The 22,377-nt window shown below is 51.5% G+C and overlaps 1 protein-coding gene across 3 annotated transcripts in view; it reads right to left on the bottom strand.

Moving 5' to 3' along the window:
• GNB1 (G protein subunit beta 1) overlaps positions 1–22,377 on the bottom strand; it is a 62,973-nt gene that overhangs the window by 16,885 nt on the left and 23,711 nt on the right. For 2 of the 3 annotated variants that reach the window (XM_036307597.1, XM_036307598.1), the window contains exons 2-3: positions 10,594–10,642; positions 2,121–2,221 (exon numbers count right to left, since the gene is read on the bottom strand). In XM_036307597.1, coding sequence (XP_036163490.1) covers positions 2,121–2,177 — 57 coding nt within the window. In that variant the 5' untranslated portion in view covers positions 2,178–2,221; positions 10,594–10,642. Of the gene's footprint in view, positions 1–2,120; positions 2,222–10,593; positions 10,662–22,377 lie in introns of those variants that run through there. The other variant, XM_036307599.1, reaches the window with a different exon arrangement.

Raw genomic sequence — 22,377 nt, 5'->3', positions numbered from 1 at the left:
CTGTTGACCAGTCAGTCCTCTCTTCTTGGCCTGTGCCAGCACCACGGGCCTGTGCCACAGCGAGGGCTGCTGCCTGCACAGCGGGCACAGCCACTCCTAGGAAGTCCGCACCTCACACGTCATCACTGAGCCGGGGACGGTAAGACGTGCATCCCTTTGAGACTGCACGCTTCCTCACAGGAACAATCAGAAAAGGACGAGACGGTCCTCTGGGGCCTCCCACCTGAAAACAAACCTAAGGAAGCACGCAGCCCTCGCCCTCAGCTGCCATTTCCTGCTCCTCTGCCCTGCGTCCTTTGAAAAGCTGCGTTTCTGGGGCGATCAGGGGGAAGGTGTGCTTTTCCCCTCCCACCCGCGGGGTAAGAGGTGCCCTCACCTTTGTTGTCCCTGTGCTGAGCCCAGAGACGTGCACAGCACCAGCTTGGGAGCCGGAGCCACGGGGACAGCTGGGAGCCGGAGCCCCAGGAGCCATGGCACGTGCACACAGAGGTGTGCCCATCAGTGCAAGACACACTGAGCACTCAAGACTTCGTGCAGAGAGAGGGTGTAGAATAATGGAGTGAGTGTGTGTTTTAGGTATGTTGGTTGAGATAGTTTCTTAAAAATGAATGCTACCGGTTCCTCTTTATACATGTAAATTCCACGCGTGGCCCACACAACAGCCCTGCCCGAGGAGGACGCCTGCGCCCCACCAATGCCACGGAGTCTGACCCACGGGAAGAGAGGAGCGCTGACTTCCAGCCTTTGTTCTTCCAAAGACTATGTCTTCCCCCCACGCAGCACAAACTTGCTGCATCTGAACAGGTCTGAGCCCACTACTTGTGAGCCATTCCCAGGTGCTGGAAAAACAGACCCTGGGTTCTTCTGGAGGCGGACAGGCCGTCCCACGCGTCCGCCCGGAGCGGAGAGGGGCGCCCTTGCTCCTGCGGAGCTGCAGCAGGCTCTGGACGGAGGCCTGACCTCCTTCCTGCACAGGACGCCCGTTCCCCTCGGCTGCAGATCTCAGGGACCCCACTGCCTGCTCGCGAGGTCACGGAGACGGCTGAAATCATGTGGCGCCTGTCTCCATCACCGCCAGGCTTTCTGAGCACGAGGGGCCATTTGGAAGGACACGGTTAGGCGCCCGTTCCCGTGGCCTCAGGAAACTGCTCCGACACCTGTGGAGAAGTGACGCTCTGGCGGTGGCTGGAGCCTACAGGTGACCCCGAAGCGTCTGAGATGCCCCCTCATCAGTGGACAAGCATCTAGCTGTGGACGCTGAGGACCAGTGTTTTCTGTCGAGTCCACCTCCTTCCTCTCACTCTTCCCATCACCGGTCTGAGAACAGGAACACTGACTTGCAGTAAATGTTTCTCTAGAAAGCATTCTTTAGAAGCGCTGCCTCACAGAACCGGAGGGGAGCAGCGCGACCCCGAGCCACGCCGTTACCTCGCCTGGGCTGCCGTGCGGCCTGCGAACGGGGCGACCTGCGCGCTCCAGGAGCCTGGGCTGCACACGCGGCTTGGCCTCCAGGGAGAGGCATCTGCTCCAACAGAAAAAGTCTACTCCAATGACCTTCCCGAGGGAACACTTCTTTTCAAAACTGAAAACAAGCCAGGCGCACCTGACGTACCTTTTATTGTTGTTAATACGCTTATTTTTAAAGAAGTTTCCTGCCCTCAACTTAACAGTCACAAGGGAGGGAGGCCAACATCACACTCTACACAGCAGTGATGAGGCCCAGAAATCAGGATTTTATGAAGATTCCCAGGTGATTCTAAGGTGCAGCCAAGGCTGAGAGCCACTGCTCTACAGTGACCAAAAGAACATTGGAAGAAAAAAATGAAAGAATGGCACAAAGCTAACTCCAAGGTTAAGAAAAATATGTGCAGAAAGATGTTTAAAATCCTATGGAGACATTTTTACATATGAAATAATGATGCACTAGGAAACGAAACCCCAAAATAATGGATGAGGCCAAATTATGGGTGTCATTAGTGCATCCTGTGCCAATTAAGACTCAACCTCAGTCCTGAACCCTGGGGTCACCCTATAACTCATCCCTCTGACACCAGGTCACATCTGGCCAGACACGCACTAGACTGGTGATAAGCGAACTGGACATGTGTGCGGCTACGTACTCTGATTTGGTTTTTCAGCTGCTCGGCCTCCTGCCGTAACTGGTCGAGCTCGCTCATCTTCTGACCGTAGTGCTCTGCGATGCCACCTCAAGGAATCGGATCTGAAACAGAAACACAAGCACAGGAAGTTCACCAACAGCCGGGGCCAGCTGGCTTAGTTGGCTGGAGCTCATCTGGGACACCCAAAGGTTTCGGGATCCATCCCAGTCAGGGCACGTGCGTGAGGCAGCTGACCTTTGTGTCTCTCTCACATTGATGTCTCTCTCTCTCTCAAAATCAATGAAAACATTATCTTCAGGTGAGGATTAAAAAAATTCTATTTAAAGAAAAGTTAATGAACAATGACTAAGTAATGAAGCAGGCGAGAACAGGAAATTGAAATGTTGAGAGCAATTATAAATCAGAAACTAACATTCATCAGAACTTGTAAAATGCCCACCAGGGGCTGGTTAGTAAGGACGGCTTCTATCAGTCACTGGCTTTGTACAGTGACGATGTCTAACAAGTGACGACTCAACAGACGGTGGAGGGTTAGCAAAGAAGCTGTTCCACACGCAGCCTCTGCCAGAAGGACCTGGGTCTCAGACGGACCCAAGAAGCTGAGACAGACGTCAGGAAGGCTCTCTGTGAAACCAGGGCAGGAGGTGAGGCAGTGGCGCCTGACCACCCGTCACTGGGAGCCGCATCCATGACCTTGACCCCGACTGCCTGATGTTGGCACGCCCACACGGCCACGCTGAAGGACTGTGGGTGTGGTGCCCGCAGGCCACGCTGAAGGACGGTGGGGTGTGGTGCCACAGCCTCTGGTTCAGGAACCTGCTCTCCCACCAACATGGCCCTGAGATCCCAGCAGACAGAGGACCAACCCCACAGGCCACAGCTCAGGCCAAGCAGGCGCGGCGCCCACAGCCCACAGCAGAGGCCGGGCAGGCGGGTGGCGAGTGGGCACTGCCAAGGGTGGCCGTGGCAGCTCCCGGGGAGGGCGACACAAGCCACAGGGTCTGAAAATACTTCTGATCCAAAGAGCTGCTGCACAGGCGACACTGAAGGGCGTCCAGGAGGCCTGGCCGAGGCAGAGCGCCTGTCCCGGAGGCCACGCTGCAGGCACGTGCCCGCTGACACTGACGCGCTCCCTCTCCCCTTTGTCCAAGGACAGTAATTGGTGAACGTTAACGTCTGAGATAATAACGGTGCCGAGAGAATAGGAAAGAGCTTTAACACGAAAGGCTGTGATGTCCTCAGGGACGCCTGTGCTCCCCGCCAGCCCGGGCGCCTCCCAGCACTCCCATGCGGGGACAGGCCACGTCCGTCCGTCCGTCCATCCGTCCATCCGTCCATCCGTCTGTGCAGACAGCTCTGCAGAGCCGGCTCTTTCAACCCGACTGCCCCTCACGTCCTCCCTCCCGTCCAACAGCCATGCTCAGTCGGTAAGAAGCCCTTCCTCAGTCCTTCCGAGGTCAGCCTGGAGGGGTAACTGCCAATGGTGCCATGAGGCACTCAGACTAAAGGGCTGGCTTCAGTCCACCAACGACTTCTGACCCCAACTCAGACACTACAGCACGAAGGTAACTTTTAAACTGAGGACTAAACACAACAAGCTCCTCAGGATCCAGGTAGAAGGAAGTATTATCTGAGAGGCCGAGGTCTTCAAGTAAAGACCCAACTTCTAAAAAAAAAAAGAAAGGAAAAGAAAAGTTTTTACTGATTTCAGAGAGGAAGGGAGCGGGAGAGAGCGATAGAAACATCAATGATGAGAGAGAATCATGGATCGGCTGCCTCCTGCACGCCCCACACTGGAGACCAAGCCTGCAACCCGGGCAGCTGCAGGAAATCAAACCATGACCTCCTGGTTCCTAGGTCGACGTCCAACCACTGAGCCACGAGCCACGCCGGCCAGGCAAGACCCAACTCCTTTTTTTTTTTATAAGGACCCAACTTCTAATGGGCGGGGAACTCCTGAGACCTTACATTTAAACGCCTCCTTTAATTAGATGTGCTTTTGTACATGTCACAGAAGACGATGTGCATGATAACCACCGCTGCGTGCTGTGCAGGTAGAGAAATGACAGCCCAAGTGTCTCTATATTGAGAAGCTCCGTGGAGCTCCGTCGCCTCGGCAAACCTCAGGAGCAATGCTGCTGACACTTGCTGACTTGAATCTTCGGCCACAAGCAAGGAGGACAAGCAGACCTGCCTCTCACCATGAACAGCATCGACGACTGCTACTGCCTTTGGACTACAGCCCATTATAATCAGCCCTCACATCTGAGTCTCAGTTATAGACATTAAAACATTTTAAATTACACTCTCTCTTCTCCATGTCAAAGCTGTTATTTCCTAAAACCGAATCTGGAAAGGAAGTTTTCTGCAGATGGACTTTCACAAATGAAGCGCCCTGGCACGGCTGCCCGGGGGCACTGACAGCCCTGGCCCCGAGCTAACGGACACTGAACTGGCCCCAGAGGGTGAGCGTGGAGAGGTGGACACCAGCCCATCACAGGCACCGGGCAGTCGCTGCTGCCCACACCGCATCCCACAGAGCCTTTTCCGTTCCCACCGCCACTCACCGTCCCCACTCCTCTGTGAAGACACCGGCATGAAAGAGCCAAGCACAGGACAGTGTGTGGAGGGTGGGCCTCTCTCTGTCCACCAACAGGACACACCTATGCTAACGTGAGCAGCCTTTTTCCACAGACACAAGGACATGTTACTGGTGATAGTTTGTGGAGAAAGACCCAGGAACAGGGGCAGCCTGTGTCTTCACGTTCTCTCTTCCACGTCTATTTCTCTTCAAAAAAGTTACCCGCTCATCGGGCCCAGGAACCCAGAAGACGCACGTGGTCTCCTCCTCTCAGTGAAGGGCCGGTTCAGCTGCCTTCACCAGGTGAGCTCCTGCAGGCACCGAGCCAGCCCTGCAGGCACCGAGCCGGGGCAACGCCTGCCACTGGCCACCTGGAGACATAGGAACCACAGCCATTTGAAAAGAGGTAAAAGACCACGACCACCTGCACTGGAGTTAGTGGCTGCAGTTCCCTCTCGGTTCCCAATGCTGGCTGTGCAGCTTATACAAAAGCCCTGAGGGGCGCTCACAAGTCTTACTTACGTTTGCTGGTTTGCTTTTCTCTTCACTCTCCCGAGTCCCCCAAAGCCTCTGGTCCCGCGGCCTGGCCTTCTCCCCTCCTGGGTCACAGTCACCGTTAAGCCCGGCCCAGCTGACTCAGCGCGCGGACCGCTAATCCACTCAGACCGGCCCGCCAGAGGCCCCTCTGCCCCTCGCCACCCACACCTGCCACTGGCCTTGATTCAGACCTTCTGTTGTGGAAGAAATTTAAGTGACTGAAAGCAAGCAGGTGGAAGTCTGCCCCTATGTTACATCTTTATGAGTCAGTATTAGCATTTTTTATTCAAATACTAGTAGCCCGGTGCACGAAATTCGTGCACATTAAAAGGGAATTAATTGCCCTGACCGGTTTGGCTCAGTGGATAGAGCGTCGGCCTGCGGACTCAAGGGTCCCGGGTTTGATTCCGGTCAAGGGCATGTACCTGGGTGGCTGGCACATCCCCAGTGGGGAGTGTGCAGGAGGCAGCTGATCGATGTTTCTCTCTCATCGATGTTTCTTTTTTTTTTTTTTAAATATATTTTATTGATTTTTTTTACAGAGAGGAAGGGAGAGGGTGAGGGATAGCGAGTTAGAAACATCGATGAGAGAGAAACATCGATTCAGCTGCCTCCTGCACACCCCCTACTGGGGACGTGCCCACAACCCAGGCACACGCCCTTGACCAAAACGAACCTGGGACCTTTGAGTCCGCAGGCCGACGCTCTATCCACTGAGCCAAACCAGCCGGGGCTCTCATCGATGTTTCTAACTCTCTATCCCTCTCTCTTCCTCTCTGTAAAAAAATCAATAAAATATATTTTTTTAAAAAAGGGAATTAATTAGCAGAGATATTTTAACATTGCTATTTGCCCTTTCTCTATAATAGAAATGTGAGAGATGAAAGGAAATTAGTAAAATGTATATGAAAATAATATATAAATTTATTAATAAATAAACAGTAACAAAAGGATATAAAAACAACAGAGGCATGATATAAAAACGACAAAACATGATATGAAAACAACGAAAACATGATATAAGAACAACAGTGATGCAATGACTAATAAAGTGATTAAACTTATTCTAATATCTCCCTGTACACCACATTAAGAGTGAAAACACTTTCAGAGTGCTTGACTAATTTCCCTTGTGCTGAAGTACTTAGAACTTTAACTGTAACATCACATGCTCTTCAAACTCAAGAGAAAGCAACATATAACTGATCATGTGCAAAAACGGGTTCAGGTAGGAACATGCCTACTCTGTCTAGAGTTTGTCCTTGTGATTTATTAATAGTCATCACAAATGCTGGCATCACGGGAAACCGTCGTCGAATCAATTTAAATGGGAGGCCAGTGTCAGATGGGGACAAATTAATTCTTGGAATCAGAACAGCCTCTCCCTCTGCAGATTCTGTTAATACTTCAGCTTCGATAATGTTAGGTCGTAATCTTTTGATAATAAATCTGGTACCATTACAAAGACCCCATTTACTATTGAGATTTCTCAATAGCATGATTGCACCCATTTTCAATTTTAATTTATGACACCGCTCCCGAAGGAGTAATACAATTCAGAAATTCGATGGGGAAATTTTCCTTTGTTTCTTTGTTATGGGGTGGGGCCACAACATTAGTAACAAAGAAACGGAATTAAAACTTTATTGTGGGGAGCCACGACAGTGTTTTGGACAGATTCAAGCCTTGGACTGATGAGACGGGACAGTCCTCTCATTGCCACGTGCAAGTCCCAGCTTGGAGGGCACGGCCCTCCCAGCACAATTATAGCCAACAGCTGTAGCTGTAAGCTTGAACCTATGGTCCGAACACGTGGCCCCACGTGCCTGAGTGATGTGGGCTTGATAGAGTTCAGGTGCATGTAGCTGAGTAGGATTGAAACCCAGGAGAATGTTGTAAACATCTTGGTCAGGCCCTTACTTTGCCTGGTAGCATCTGCTATAAAATAAAGGCACGGCTGTGGGCCTGGTCGCTGTCTCTCAGAGAAGCAGTGTCCCACCGAGACCCAGCTTTCATTCTCTTGTCTGTCTTTTCTAAGCCTTTCAGCCGCCGCACTCAGGTTCACCCAGTGCTGGGGCACACTTTAGAAAGATCTGCCTCCATGCTCCCAGGGCGGGTTCCTGCCTCAAACTCCGCCCTTACAGGAAACAGCTCCGAGAAACAGCTTGGGGGAGGGCGCAGCTGTTGCCAAGAAAACCCCTGTAGACTGACTTCCTTCCGCTCGGTTGGTGGAGGCTGCTGTGGGCCTTGTGTCTGGCTGCCACGCTGATGCTGGAGACAGGACAGAGGATGCAACCTGGGGGGGGGTCCCACTCTTGGGGAAGTCTGGATCAGGAATGTGAACACATCTAGAGGGTCTGTACGTGATGAACACCACCCATGGTTTTTATATAAGTAGATTCCCATGTGGAATAATGTGGCGGGTGTGGCTCAGTGGTTACAGTATCGGCCTGCTCACCAAAAGGTCTCAGGTTCGATTCCTGGTCAAGAGCACAACCTGGGTTGGAGGTTCAATCCCCCACCCCGGTGGGGGCATGTCCAGGAGGCACCCAATCATTGTGTTTCTCTCACATCCATGTTTCTCTCCCCCTCCCTCCTTTCCTTCCACTCTCTCTCAAAATCCCGAAGAAAACTACCCTCGAGTGAGGATTAACATAAAAAGCCACCATGTGCTCCACGTGGCTCCCCATCCCTTGGTGCCACCACCAGTCCCTTCTCATCAGGACCTCAGGAATCAGAAGGACGTGTCAGTGGCCTCCCAGGCCCACAGGAATGGTCACTCGCTGCCAGGGACACTCTAGCTCAGGGGTGGGCAAACTTTTTGACTCGAGGGCCACAATGGGTTCTTAAACTGGACCGGAAGCCGGAACAAAAGCATGGATGGAGTGTTTGTGTGAACTGATATAAATTCAAAGTAAACATCATTACATAAAAGGGTACGGTCTTTTTTTTTTTAGTTTTATTCATTTCAAACGGGCCGGATTCGGCCCGCGGGCCATAGTTTGCCCACAGCTGCTCTAGCTGCACGTCTGTTAACATATCAGAAATCAATGCCCAGTCCTGGTGCTTCCACACACAGGGATAGCGACCGTCACCACACCCGGGGTTTCACTCGGCGTTCACGGGCAATGGGAAAGGCGCTCTGTGCCCCCGGCTGAGGGGAAATTAAATGAGACAACGGGCAAGTGTGCGTCAGCCTGCGGGACCAGACGATGGCGTGCCCTCTCCACAGGGCAGCGCACACGCGGGGTTAACAGGAGGGCCGCTGGGACCCTGGCGCCCTGGCCTCGCTGCGACACCAAGTCCACAGCGGTCACAGGGCCACACGGGCAGGGGTTCGCGGACTTGCCCCACACACCTCACCTCCAAGACAAAGCTACATTTTGATACAGGAGTTTGCAGGAGGAATTTCATCTAATTTCATGAACTTTTCTGTTTTTCTTTCATTTCCAAATCCAAGTTCATCTCCAAAATGCAAAGAGTGCACATCCCAAAGGGCACAGGCAGCCCAGCCCCCGCTGTTGCCTGGTTCTAGCACTACTGTGAGCGACGGGCAGCGGACAGGGAGATGCCGTCTGTCCGGTGCGCCTGCCGGAGAGAGTGGGATGGCGTGCAGTGTGGACCCTCCGTCCCACATGACTGACCCACAGCCTCTCCTGGCCTCCAAAGGTTCTGATCCACGTTTAATAAAACGATGGGTCTGAAATTCGCTTGAAAACAACCAAGAGGAGGGAAACGGGCAAGGGCACATGCGGAACAAGACTGGCAGCCTGCCCGGGGTTCCGCTGCTTGGAGCGCCTCCCGATGCGCCAAGGTTGTGGGCTCGATCCCTGGTCCCGACTCATACAAGATCAACCCGCGGATGCACCAGTCAGTGGCACAACAAATCAATGCCTCTATTTCCCTTCCTCTCTCTCAAATCAATAAAAATAATAGATTAAAAGGGACACAAGACTGGTGCTGCTGCTAACTGCTGTGTTTGGTGAGGGAGCACCTGACGTGACTTGTGTGACTTGTTAACTTTGTATCGATTTCAACTTTCCATCACAATCATTTAAAGTGCGATGAGACCTCAGATCTCAACTCAGATCCCGGCATGCAGTGTGTGGTCGGCTCTGAGGACGAGGAGGAGGAGCTGCTCTGTGCTTGGTGCCACCGCGGGACCAGCCCTCACGGTGGGAGGTGCTGCCAGAAGCGCCAGGGCTGCGGGGAAGGAGGCTGGACAAGAGCTGGCAGGCGGCGAGTGCGGGAGCCGGGGGTGACAGGGTGCTGTGTTTACCTACAGGTGAGCAGCGCGGTGCATGGAAGAACCAGTAATTCCTGTCGCTGCTCGGCTACACCATAAGCAAATGTTAAATCTGCCACAAATCCACTGGTTTTAAAAGTGTGGGGCACAGGTACCCCAAGCAGGCTGTGTCGCGTGGTGAGACTTCTGTGATGTCATCGCCCAGCCACTGTAGCCAGCTTTTGAGGATGCCATCCCAGGAATCCCCAAGTTTGTCTGAACAAATGGAAGGCTGACCTCGGAGGCTTAATGTCCATGTGTCAAAAGCGATAAAAACTGGCATTAAGTGTTGATGACACAGGACCACTGTCGGCTTCAGATCAGAAGCAGCAGAGATCAGAACAATTAAAATGAAATGGAAAGGAAATGGTACTCGCTCTTCCTGGTAACTGGACAGTGACGAGGACTAAGAGGATCCAGGCTCACCGTCAGTCTCACGGGCCCTGGCTGGACGCACCGGTGTGTGTACATGGTCCGCCCTCGATATCCGAGGTTCTCACGAGATTTCCCTGTTTCTCAAGTTCCTGATGCAAATTTTAAAGAGAACTCAGAGCTGCCTGTGTGGTCTGCTGTCAGAGAGCGCACCACATCTCACACCAACTATCAACCGGGCACAGCGCCTCCCCTGAAGGGCTGAGGCCGAGGGAAGGAAACCCCAGCTGGACATAAAGGGGACACGCCTCTCAGCCCACAAACGGCCTCACCTCTGTGGGGCCCAGCTGACCTTCCGCAGGAGGGAGGAGGGGCCTCACTTCCCTCAGTTTACAACCTTTTAAACAAAGCTTCTTGAACTTTTCAAATCAGAACGAGAGAAGCTGGTGAAATCTCCCTCTTTATCTAGAACGTGAGCTTCCATCTCTGCGCCCCCCCCCCCCCCCCCGCCCTCGCGATGAGCATTGGACGAAGCCTTTGAAGAAATACCCTCCTCAGGATCAACTTGCCTGAAAACCAACTTTGGGCTCAAAAAGAGAGATGGGCAAAACCAGGTTATTTAAAAAAAACAAACAAACCTGAAGAACTTTCAATGTTGTACTTTAAAAACTTACGTGAATTAATTATATCAAACTTACCTGAATTCAGACGTGCTTCTGGCCTGGTCTCCGGTTCATGTAAAACCGTCTGCAAAAGAGGAGAAAGGCTGTGTTGGATGAGCCCTGCCCTTGGGGGTGGGGAGCGAGCTTCCGCGTAAGGAGCACGGCAGCCCTCCCTGCCCGCATCTCTCACCCAGATGGCTTTCTTCAGTCCTTTCTATTAGGTTACTAGTTAGTTCTCCCGTGCAGGGGAGGGGAGGAATCTCATCTGTTTCTCTCTCTTTGTGGCTGTTAATCCTCACCCGGGAATATTTTCCCACTGACTTTTGGAGAGTGGGAGAGGGGGGCGAAGACAGCGAGAGACACTGGTGTCACAGCGACTGGTGGCCTCCCAACCAAGGTACGTGCCGCCGCCCTTGCCTAGAACTGAACCCAGGACCCTTCAGTCCAAGGGCCAATGCTCTACCCACTGAGCCGAACCAGCGTGGGTGTCAGTTTCTCTTTTTAATCCTTAGAAACGCCTCAGGGAAACTGCGGGAGGGAAAGGTGTTTAGAGTCCTGCTCCCAGAAAAATCACAGGAACTACAGAAACCCCCACTGCACTCAAAAAGCTTCTCAGAGAAACTCCCCTCCCTCCCTCCCTCCCCCACCTCACATCCTCTGATTCTCAAAGAAGCCCCAGGCCAAGTGCTGCCTCAGGGCGGCAAGGCCGCCTGGGAGCCGGGGAGCCCAGGGTAGAGGATGGGGTAGAGGACGAGGTCTGGGGGACCAGCAGGCACAAGGCAGCCAGAACAAAAGTATGTTAATTCTAGATTTCTGCTGAAGCTTGTTCTTTCCCATAAACTTGAGTTTCAAAACTTTAAATGTTTCTGTGATCTCTCCACGTGAAACTGTGAAACGACCGCGTGGATGTTTGACAGGTTCCCCCACCTGTGGGTGAATCAGCGGTCGCCAACCGGTGGTCCTCGAGGTCCGAAAATTGACGACTACTGGATTAAGTCCCTGTTTGTGAGCCTACAAGCCCATGTGCACATGCTGGTTGGGAGTCAGGAGGCATCAGGACACTGAAATATCCCCCAGCTGAAGTGTGAATTCTAAGGCATTTATTTATTTAGCAAAATAATTTTATTTTGGAATTAAGCTGCTTATGTTATACTTTTTTTTTCCTGGCAGAGAAAGTGGGGGTGGAAATAAAATAGGTGGGTGGTTCCTCAAGGCTTTAACGCAGACTTTCATTCCCACAGCCCAGCCACCCGCTCCTGGACATCCACCCAACAGGACTGAACACGGCACTGGATGCGGGTGCACCTGTGTTCACAGAAGCCCCCAGAGGGCCACAGCCCCAACATCCAAGTGCAGAGCAGATGAGCACGCGGCACCCCCACGAGGGAAGATCACGCAGCCACAGGAGGAGGCGAGCACACACACCACCACCGGGACGCCTCGTGGAGAAGGCGGCGCAGGCATGACTGCATCTGCGTCAACTGACCAGACAGCGACTCCACCGACGGGGCAGTGGCTGCCAGAGGGGAGGAACAGGGCAAAGGGCCATTAAAGATAGTTAAAAACCAACCAAACAAACAAACAAAACCACGGCGTGGAAGCATAAGTTGGAGGCCACAGAAATGAACGATGCTCAGTCCCCGAACCCTCTGAGGGAGTCTGCAGCGCACACCACCCATCACTGAACAGTCACGGTCAAAAGCAGACTCACACTCAGCTCGGCAGTCAGCCCAGACTGTCCCTGTAGGATATTCACCCCCCCCCCCCCCCCGCCCCGCTGTACCTGCCAAAAATGGCTCCAGGCACCAAGGGGTGTCCCTGGAGGCCCAGGTGAGAGCTGCTCACTTTAGGGCAGCGGTTCTCAACCTGTGGGTCGCGACCCCTTTGGGGGTCGAACGACCCTTTCACAGGGGTCACCTAAGACCATCGGAAAACACATATATAATTACATATTATTTTTGTGATTAATCACTGTGCTTTCATTATGTTCTATGTGTAACAATGACATCGGGGGTCACCACAACATGAGGAACTGTATTAAAGGGTCGCGGCTTCAGGAAGGTTGAGAACCACTGCTTTAGGAGATTGTTGCAATGATCCCAACCTCTAAATACGAACCCTTCAGGTCTGCCCACATGAGGAGGCAGCAGGAGTAGGCAAATGGATCCTAGTTTGTTAATCCACATGCTAGACTGCCTTGTGGCTCCAGAGAGGAAACGGAGTCCGTGGCCTGGTCTTTGGGAGAAGGACAGGGAGCCAGCCCCCAGCCGGAGCAGGTCCTGCCCTCCAGCTTCGGGGCTGGCCAGGTGGGGGTCGGCTGCTTCAAACCCCCTCAGCCTCTCAGCCAGGACTCACAGGAACCTGGCTCAGTCCCCATCTGAAAAAGGGGTGTGAAGACATTTGGGGAGAAATGGAATGGCTGCAACTGTGAACTTGGACCAGGCAGGGCTGGGTCAGTGTTAAAGTTCTGGGTAGAGGCAGGACTCTGGCGATGAGAAAGGACAGCCTTGTTCTGGGGACGCTGGCTGAGCGTCAAGAATCAGGAGTGACATCTGCATCGATGAAATGCTTCCCCGGACAGCACAGAGGAGCGGGCGGTGTGACGGGTCACTCGCTCCTGGGGACCTGCTGCTTCAACTCTCTACAGCGTCACATGATTCAAAAGTAAGAGTTGGGGGGAAGGGAACAGCCATGTCAATAAAAGGCAAATACTAACTTTTTAAAAACATGCCTTTGAAGTTATCAAGCAAAAGAAGGGTGAGCCACAGTTCAGTCAGAGGGTACGGCCCCATCGCAGAGTGAGGCCTTGCCTGGCCCACTGCGTCAGCGTGGAGAGGCTTCCTTAGCGGCTGAGCAGCTGGCAGCGAGATGTTACGATCTAGTGGCACACTGCATGCATTCTGCCTCCTGTGTCCTTTCAGACATAAAGGACCCCCTAGTTCACCGTAATCTCCACGTCTGCGTCCGTTCCGTCGCTGTGCGTGCTCCCGGGCCCTTCTCAGGGCCTCCTCTCCGCCTGCTCGCACCTCAGGGAGCCTGCTCACTGCTCCTGGCCCTGCCTGTGGAGCGCAGGTGCTCTTCTTCCAGTTTCTAGAGGCAGAAGCTTAGGGGGGTGAGACCTTTCGTTTTCTGTAGCGAGCGCTTCATTCTAGAAATTTCCCTCTAAGTACCACTGTCCCACACATGTTATGTTTTGTTTTTACTTTCATTCAAATGAAAATATTTTCAAATTTCCCTTCTGATGTCTTTGACTTGTTTAATTTCCAAACATGAGGGGATTTCCGGTGATTGAGAGCTGAGGCCCACGGCAGCCCCGGTCGCTGTACAGCGTCGAGCAGCTCGTGCCTGGCCGCCCCCAGGCTGCTCTGTCCAGCTCTGCGCCTCCTGACAAGTGAGCGCTTTCTGTGCATCATCGTTTCCTGTGGACACCAGCGAGGAGCAACAGGCCGGGAACAGCATGTGCCCTCTCCACGGGCCAGTCACTGGCATGGAGGGTTCATTCCATCTGGTCTTTAGCTGAACGGTGTCTGGGTGTTTAATCCTCAGTGTGTCCAGGCCCCAAACTCTCCAAAAGGAAGCTGCCTTAACCTTCACGGTGCCAGAATACTTTTCTCAAATTGCTGGCCAAGGAAGAATGGACGCCTCACACCTGTCACAAGCTGGAAGCCAGGCCAGAAAGCACACCATCGCTCTTCTGCTCAAAACTCATGCCCATGAAGATGAAAACAGCTCCACTTTATTTGGGCAGAAGGTGAGCACCTGTCCAAGGGGCGTGGACAGAGGTGAAGATCCCACAGAAGTGGGTGTCTGGGCCATGCTGTGCACGCAGCTCTGTGCCCTCTCCAGGCCGAGGACAGAGGCCCCGTAGCTTCAGAAAGTTCCTGGGAAGCCCGTCTCCCAGTGGGCTCCCACCGGCCGTCTTCGGGGGGGGGGACCGGGGGTCACAGGGGACCCACCTGTAGGGCACTGCCCGCAGGATCACATCTTCCCGAGACCCCGAGAGCTGGTGCCTGCACCTCTCCCAGCAGGACGAGCCCAGCTCCACAAACAGGTGCGCCGGCACGTGAGGGACACTTTGCAACACCAAGCAGTGCCGGCTCACCAGCTGCTAAGCGATCATTTCGAAACGTGTCCCGTTGTTTTTATAATATCCTGCATGTTGCTGTGTTTGTTAAGAAAATTTTAAGGCACTTCACTGTGGTTTACATATAGGACAGACAGTGAATCTTTCAGGGAAAGGTTATGTTAGACATTTTTTTAATTTTGCAGAAAACTACAACTACGCAATATGCCCTGAAAAGACCCCTCCAACTTTCTCCCAACATAGGTTTTGCCCAAGTGAAGAGCTCAAATTCTGCAACAAAAAAGTAACTTTGCCACCAAGCACCAGAGTAACAACTGAGTGCCCATACATTCCTGGGGAAAAAACTAAGGAAATACAGCCAGGAAAACGCCTTAACATGGGAGAGTGCAGAGAACAGCTCAGAGCATTTCAAACCCCCGCACAGAAACGAGGAGGCGCACCTCCGCTTGGCGAGGTCAGTAACTCCCTCCCAGAGCCACGTGTGGCCAGACGGGGACCAAGCACTAAGGGCCACATGACCCTCAGAGGCCGTGGTTCAGGTCGCCAGGACAAAGCAAGACCCCACAGTTCCCACACGGAAGAAACTGGAGATGCACCACGGGTCAAGAATGGCAGGAGACTCCCAACAAAACATCACGTGGAACCAATTCCAAAAAGGAATTCGATACTCACAGTTATCAAGTCTAACGTCAGAATGAAGACACAGCAAGTCTGGGAAGCTGCTAGAGCAGCGGTCGCCAACCAGCGGTCTGCGGGCCCCTGGCGGTCCGCGAGGTCCGACAGGGTGGCGACCGCTGTGCTGGAGGATGTCTCCCCCGGAAAGACGCGGGAGACACGGTTTTCTTCTCGGACCCTTTCCAGTCCTTCCTGGGCTGCTCCTTCAGCTCCAAGGTGGTGTCAGTGCTCTCATGCAGCACCAACGCTCCGGCAGAAGCCGCACCCGAAGGTCTGGTCTCAGTCCTCGCTGTCTCGGGCAAGCTCTAAGCCAGGGACTTGCTCTAGCCCAGCGATTTTCCACTGGCGTGTCACAATAATTTTAAAAACATGCAATACTTTAGTCAGAGCCACTGACCTCTTTCCCTTTAGATTGTCTAAAAAAATAAAAATGACAACAGCTAACACGACAGCAGCCTTGGGCGACTGGTTCAGTGGTTAGAGTGTCAGCCCAGGGACTGAAGGGTTGCAGGTTCAATTCCCAGTCAGGGGCATGTACCTTGGTTATGAGTTCAATCCCCAGCCCCGTCAGGGCATGAGGGGTGGGCAACCCCTTTCCTCCCTCCTCGCCCCTCCCGACGCCCACCTGGATGGTGGCAACAACATCTCAGCCCACTGGAGCCAGGTCAGCCACACCTCATTGCTTCCCCTCCGCACTCAGCTCCCACTGGTTTGGGGACCCTAGTCCCTTGTTAGCTCTCTGCTAGTCCCTTTCCCTGACTGCACTCCAACCCCTTGTCCTCACATGGCAGTGCCCCAAGGGCACAACCCCCCACTGCACTGACAGGCCCTTCCTCCCCAAACCCACTCATGGTGCTTCCGCACCCTCCTCCAGAGCAGGCCAAGAAGCCCCTTCACAGCACCCCGCCCTTCATCCTGCACCCCCAGCCCCCCTTGCTTCCAGCTCTCCTCCCCCTGCCCCCGCCTAGCCTACCACTTACCTTCTTCCCCAGCCACCTCTCCCCCTCTCATACATCACTACCTGATTTATCTTTCTGAGTGACAGCTCTGACATCTGACGCCTCCACACAAGTCTGGAAATACTCTTGCAGCAAAACCCCAACCTGGCCTAATTTAAAGCCCCTCTACCTTCCCCACCTCATTCCCAGGACTCTGATTCATTAAGTCGGGAGGGACACACACACACACACACACACACACAACTCACTCAGACACACTAACACACTCACTCACACAAACACACACTCACACACTAATACACACGTGCACACACACACCTTCACTCACACACTAATACACACACACTAATACACATGTGCACACAACTCACACACACACACCTTCACTCACACACTAATACACACTCACACACTAATACACACACACACTACACGTGCACACCAACTCACACACGCACTCACACACTAATACACATGCACACCAGTACACACGTGCACACAAACACACTAACACATTCACTCACACACTAATACACACACACCAATACACACGCACACACTAATACACACGTGCACACAAACTCACACACACACAATACACACACACTAATACACACACACTACACGTGCACACAAACTCACACACACTCACACACTAATACACATGCACACACTAATACACACGTGCACACCAATACACACGCGCACACAAACACACTAACATTCACTCACACACTAATACACACACACTAATACACACTAACACATTCACTCACACACACACTAATAAACACGTGCACACAAACTCACACATGCACTCTCACACACTAACACATTCACTCACACACTAATACACTCACACACTAATACGTGCACACAAACACACACACGAACACATTCACTCATACAAACACATGCACACACTAATACACATGCACACACTAATACACACGTGCACACAAACACACACATACACACACTAACACATTCACTCATACAAACACATGCACACACTAATACACATGCACACACTAATACACACGTGCACACAAAATCACACACATACTCATACACACTAACACATTCACTCACACTCTCACACTAATACACACACACACTCACACACACACCTTACACAAAAACACTAATTCTCATTCTCTCTCCCTCTCCCTCTCCCCCCGCCCCAGGTAACTTGGGTGCTCTCTGCCAGATCTGGCCCAAGATCCTGACCACTGGTCTCGTAGAAACCCTAGAAACACAAATGTATTTTTGCCCTGAAGAATTGAAGACAATTTTAAAAAGGAAATACTCTCCCACAGTCAAGAAAAAGGACATACTCCCAAAACTTATAAACTGAAGGCATGAGCATCACATTTCCCATAAGCCTCAAAACACAGAAGGCACTCTGCACTGAAAGTGTTTCTACAACTCCGTGATTTACAGCGGGAACTGGAAAGCAAGTGTAACAGCCTGTGCCCGAGTCTATCAGAACTGCAGGCTCCTCACGGCAAAGGTCAGCTGAGGTCTGCTGACGTGTCGCTGCCAGAAAAGCCCGTAGGGGCCCGTCTGGTGCCAGGCGCCAGCGTAACCAGACTGAATCGAGCAGAAATAGTTACTTCCAGCTGCAGGACATGCAGAGCACAGCACTACAACAGGACCAAAGTTTTAAATTGTTGATAAAACACTGAACAATAAAATGGCCTTGACGCCTGGATTCCTATCTGTGAGCCGTCATCCATTCACTCACAAGTATACACGGCCTCTAGGACGTGCCAGGCACGGGCATGGGGACTCCGCACCGACAAGGTGGTTCCTGCTGCCAGAACTTACTCTCAGAAGCACTGACTCTGACACACCAGGCGCCATCCGGTGTTAAAGGAAAATAAAGCAGGGTGAGGTCAGGCAGGGGGGTGGGTGTTTTATAAAAGGTGTTAGAGGAGGCGTAGTGACACCTAAGCAGAGTCTTGAGGAGAGGGACAAGCAGGTGCCAAGTCCGTGAGACACGATACTAAAGTTCTTACCTAAACTAAACACTGATAAACCCTGCCACTCCTTACCTCTGGACGTGACAGGAAGTTGACAAATTAACTTTATTTTCTCCATTCCAGGATGTTCAGTCCAACTGCTATCTATACTGTTCTCTCTCTTCTAAAATATATTTTTATTGATTTCATAGAGAGAGGGAGAGGGATGGAGCCCACAACCCGGGCATGTGCCCTGACTGGGAATTGAGAACCATGACCTCCTGGTTCATAGGCTGATACTCAACCACTTTGCAACACCGGCCAGGCTCTACCTCTCTTAAACGAAACTTTGTTGGTACAAAAAAGCTCAGCAGTAAAAAACAAAGGGGGGGGGGGGACAGTAAAGCCAAAGCAGGAAAAACACCAAAAATCTGTTTTAAGAAGGATCTATACGTTTCCTTTTGGTCTCAGACTTTCTTTCCTAATTAATCTTTAAGTTAGAAATACTCAAGTAAGATAAAATTCCTTGATCAAAGAATCATTAGTCATGGGAAATCACTGAGCTTACTGAATATAAGAAAACAGGCTAAACAACCAAAATTTCATTTAAGTTATTGATTAGGAATGATTAAAAAGCCCTCTCCATATTAGGAATAATGAACACTAGGTCACTGTGTTAAGTACACAGTGTCCTAGAAAACAGCGACACAGTAAAGACATTCAAGAAGATCAGTTTACATAGACAGTATATTCTAATTTTTAATCATTTCATATATTTTCACTGAACAAATTGTCTAATTATCTGTTTCAAAGTCCTTTTTGCCAATGAAAAACCTTACAGGAAAAAAGAAATTTGATATTAACAATAACATCTTTGGGGAAATGGTTAATTCTAGAAATAAAAAGTTACAATTCCCCCCAATACCTCCTCTCCCAACAACTGGTCTAGTTAAGTCTCTTCTATTTGCCAAAAAGACAACACCCTCCTGGGAAGTACAGATCTGACAGGTCCGAGGACAGGAAGTAGAGAGAGAGCTGACAGGTCGGAGGACAGGTTCAAGGGCAGAAGTGGAGAAAGGGGACAGGTCCAAGGACAAGAAGTACATAGGTCCTAGGAGATATGCAGCTGGAACTGAGGAAAATGGAAACGGCCATCGGGCTCTGTTTTCCTGGGTGCTCTTTCTCTATCCTTCCACCACCCTCTCTCTTAATCAACCACCGTGTACACAGTCCCAAACCACCTCTAATTCCACATCCTAACGACCATCCAATGTCAGCCGTGACTCTGTTTCTACAAAGAGCCCTCCGCACCAGCTCACTGGCTTGCTGTCCATCAGCTGTGGCCCAGGAGAGGAGACACTATGGGGAGGTCCTACCACAGGGACTACAGGTAGACTCCCTAGAAAGGAAGAGTGGGCCAAGTAATGACTAGAATCTTTAATATAGGAACAAAATTCTCCTTTTAAGTGACATAAGCATGTATCTCTTCACTGTGGTACCATTTAATTACGAAAGGATGAATCAAAGTATCATACACAAACCTAAACATATACAATCGATCCTTGAACACTACAGATTTGAACTATGTGGGTCCACTTATATGTGGATTTCCCCTAACTGACCCATGCAGTTCAAACCTGTGGTGTTCAAGGGTCAACTCAGTGATTAGAAATCTGCGTATGTGGAGGACTAGTTATATATGTGAATTTTCTTCTTTTTAAAATAATACATATTTTTGTTGGTTTCACAGAGGAAGGGAGAGGGAGAGAGAGAAACATCAATGATGAGAGAAAATCATTGATCAGCGGACTCCTGCATGCCCCACACTGGGAGTCAAGCCTGCAACCTGGGCATGAGCCCTGACCAGGAATCGAGAACCATGACCTCCTGGTTCACAGGTCGATGCTCAACCACTGAGCTACACCGGCCGGGATATGAATGTTCAACTGCACAGGAGGCTGGCACCCCTAAGCTACACGTTGTTCAAGGGTTAACTGTAAATCAAGTAAAACTTATGCCCAACAGATACATGTGGCCCTAAAAAACAAAAAAGAGAACTATAGTATCTCTTTTAATGTTTTTCCCCCGTTAAACGTATTCAGGGTTATCTGCACTGTCTTATCCACTTATTGTGTCAAAAACAGGAAAAAAGGCCATGGCCAAAATCAGAGAGATCCAATGAAGGCAGTCACTTGTCATTTTGACAAATCATTTATGTTTTCAGGTCATCTGTCACAGCTGTCAAGAAAAATTCATAGGCTACCTTCCAAAAGTCCGTTTTGAAGTAGAGTTGCTTAGATGATAGATTTCATTTTCCCACAGAAGCCACATTATAAATGCTGATGAGCCCCTGTAGTCTACATCCATTGGTTTTTCCTGCACATCCTCCAATATGCCCTCTGGTGACAGACAGCACCGAAATGACTTAACTTCCATTCCTGGAAAGGGAACGATCGCTCCTTCCGCCCTCGCCCAGATGCTTCCAGTGGGTGAGCCCTTCTCGTGGGAACACACAGCCACCAGGCTGCAGTGCCTAGCTCAGGACTGTGAGCAACTAAAATCCCAACTCCCACACTGCACAGCGACGCTGCAGCACACTCACAAGACACAAGATATTTTAAAGTTGACACAAGCACAGCAAAGATCGACAAATGACAGACTCCAAGGGAGCAACTGCTCTAGATGGATCTCAGTTCCAACAGCAGAGGGCGCTACGCCCTTTCCCATGACATCACATCCTTACAAAGCTGGGTTTTCAGTGGTTGCTTTCATTATGAAAATCAACACGGACAGAACATGAAGGTGGGGGCCCGTCTGATTCTGTAAGTCTGAAAAGCTGTACAGCCCATGAGTTAACAACAGTGGCTTATTTAAGAATAAAATCAAAAGTTTCCTTTAATTTATGGGAATTATTTCTTTTTCAAATGGCTACTAAGCTCTTAGGACATAAATACTCCAGTTGTTTGGATTCCATGACTCAGGAAATGAAACTTTAGGTATTTATTCTGGCCTGGAGCATCATGAAAATGCTAGGGACACCGAAGAGGCCAGAATAGCATGGAGCCTGAACTCGGAAGGGGACAGAGGGAGCCCAAGCACAGAGGAGTAGGGAGGCAACGCCTCGCCACCCTACTGCGCCCACAGAGCTGCTCCTCTCTCTGCTTTAGGCATGGGCTAGAAATGTGGACAATAAACTATAAATTCTCCAAAAATAGGAACTGACTTCCTCACCTTCATGTTCTTGAAACAAAACAAAACAAAACCCAAGAGGAGCTCAGGCACTCTCCCAGGAAAGGCAGCTCCGCATGCGGCCTCGAGGACGGGCCTCTCGGAGACCTGAGGTCCTCGGGGCCGTGGGGAGGCTGCAGGAGGCTGGTACGGAGCCTGGGGGATTGGACTGGGCCCTCGGAGGAGGGCCGAGAAGGCCCAGGACACACCTCCGTGGTGTTCCACCCAAATGCAAAGCCTGACTCTAACCTGAGGAAGCAGAGAGGCCCGCGTGAGGGTGAGGGTGGTCTCCGCGATCACGGCCGGCACCTGGACGCTGTGCAGCTCAAGAGCGGCCGATCCGATTAAAGAACAAACGTCACCTCCAAGTGCAACACGTGGGTCTGGACAGAAGGAACCACTGCAGAGGACACTGTGGGGACAGCAGCAGCGTGTGGAAGGGAAAATAGCCGGCCTCCGTGCTAAATGTGCTGATGTGGTCACTGCACTGTGGTTACACGGAACAGGCCTGAGCTCTCAAAAAGCACACACGGAGGTGTTCAGAGGTAAAGGGGGAAACGGATGTGAATTTTTGCGATCTACCTCCTAATACTTTCACGTTTGTTTTAAAATAAAGTGGCCTTGGCATTATGATGGCAACTGGCAGCGATGAAGGGTGAGCGGGAACGAGGAGCACCTGCGTGGCCTCCGTGACTGCTGCGCCCCCCATGCCCTCGCTCCTGCCCGCATGGCTGGAGCTGCCCCTTCAGGCAGGGAGCATGACCTCAGCCAGAGGGGCTGGCTCTTTGGTGAGCAGTGGACTGTCCCCTGCGTGAGCCTCCACAGGCCTAGGGGGACAGGAGGCATTAGACCATGACAGCAATCTGAGTGGAGGTGGCCCATGGGCAGTGGCCCACCCACTCACTTCTCA

Source organism: Myotis myotis, unplaced genomic scaffold (assembly GCF_014108235.1).
Source record: "Myotis myotis isolate mMyoMyo1 unplaced genomic scaffold, mMyoMyo1.p scaffold_m19_p_48, whole genome shotgun sequence".
NCBI classification, from domain to species: domain Eukaryota; kingdom Metazoa; phylum Chordata; class Mammalia; order Chiroptera; family Vespertilionidae; genus Myotis; species Myotis myotis.
Note: the sequence above shows the minus strand (reverse complement) of the source record. Positions and strands in the feature narration are given on the sequence as shown.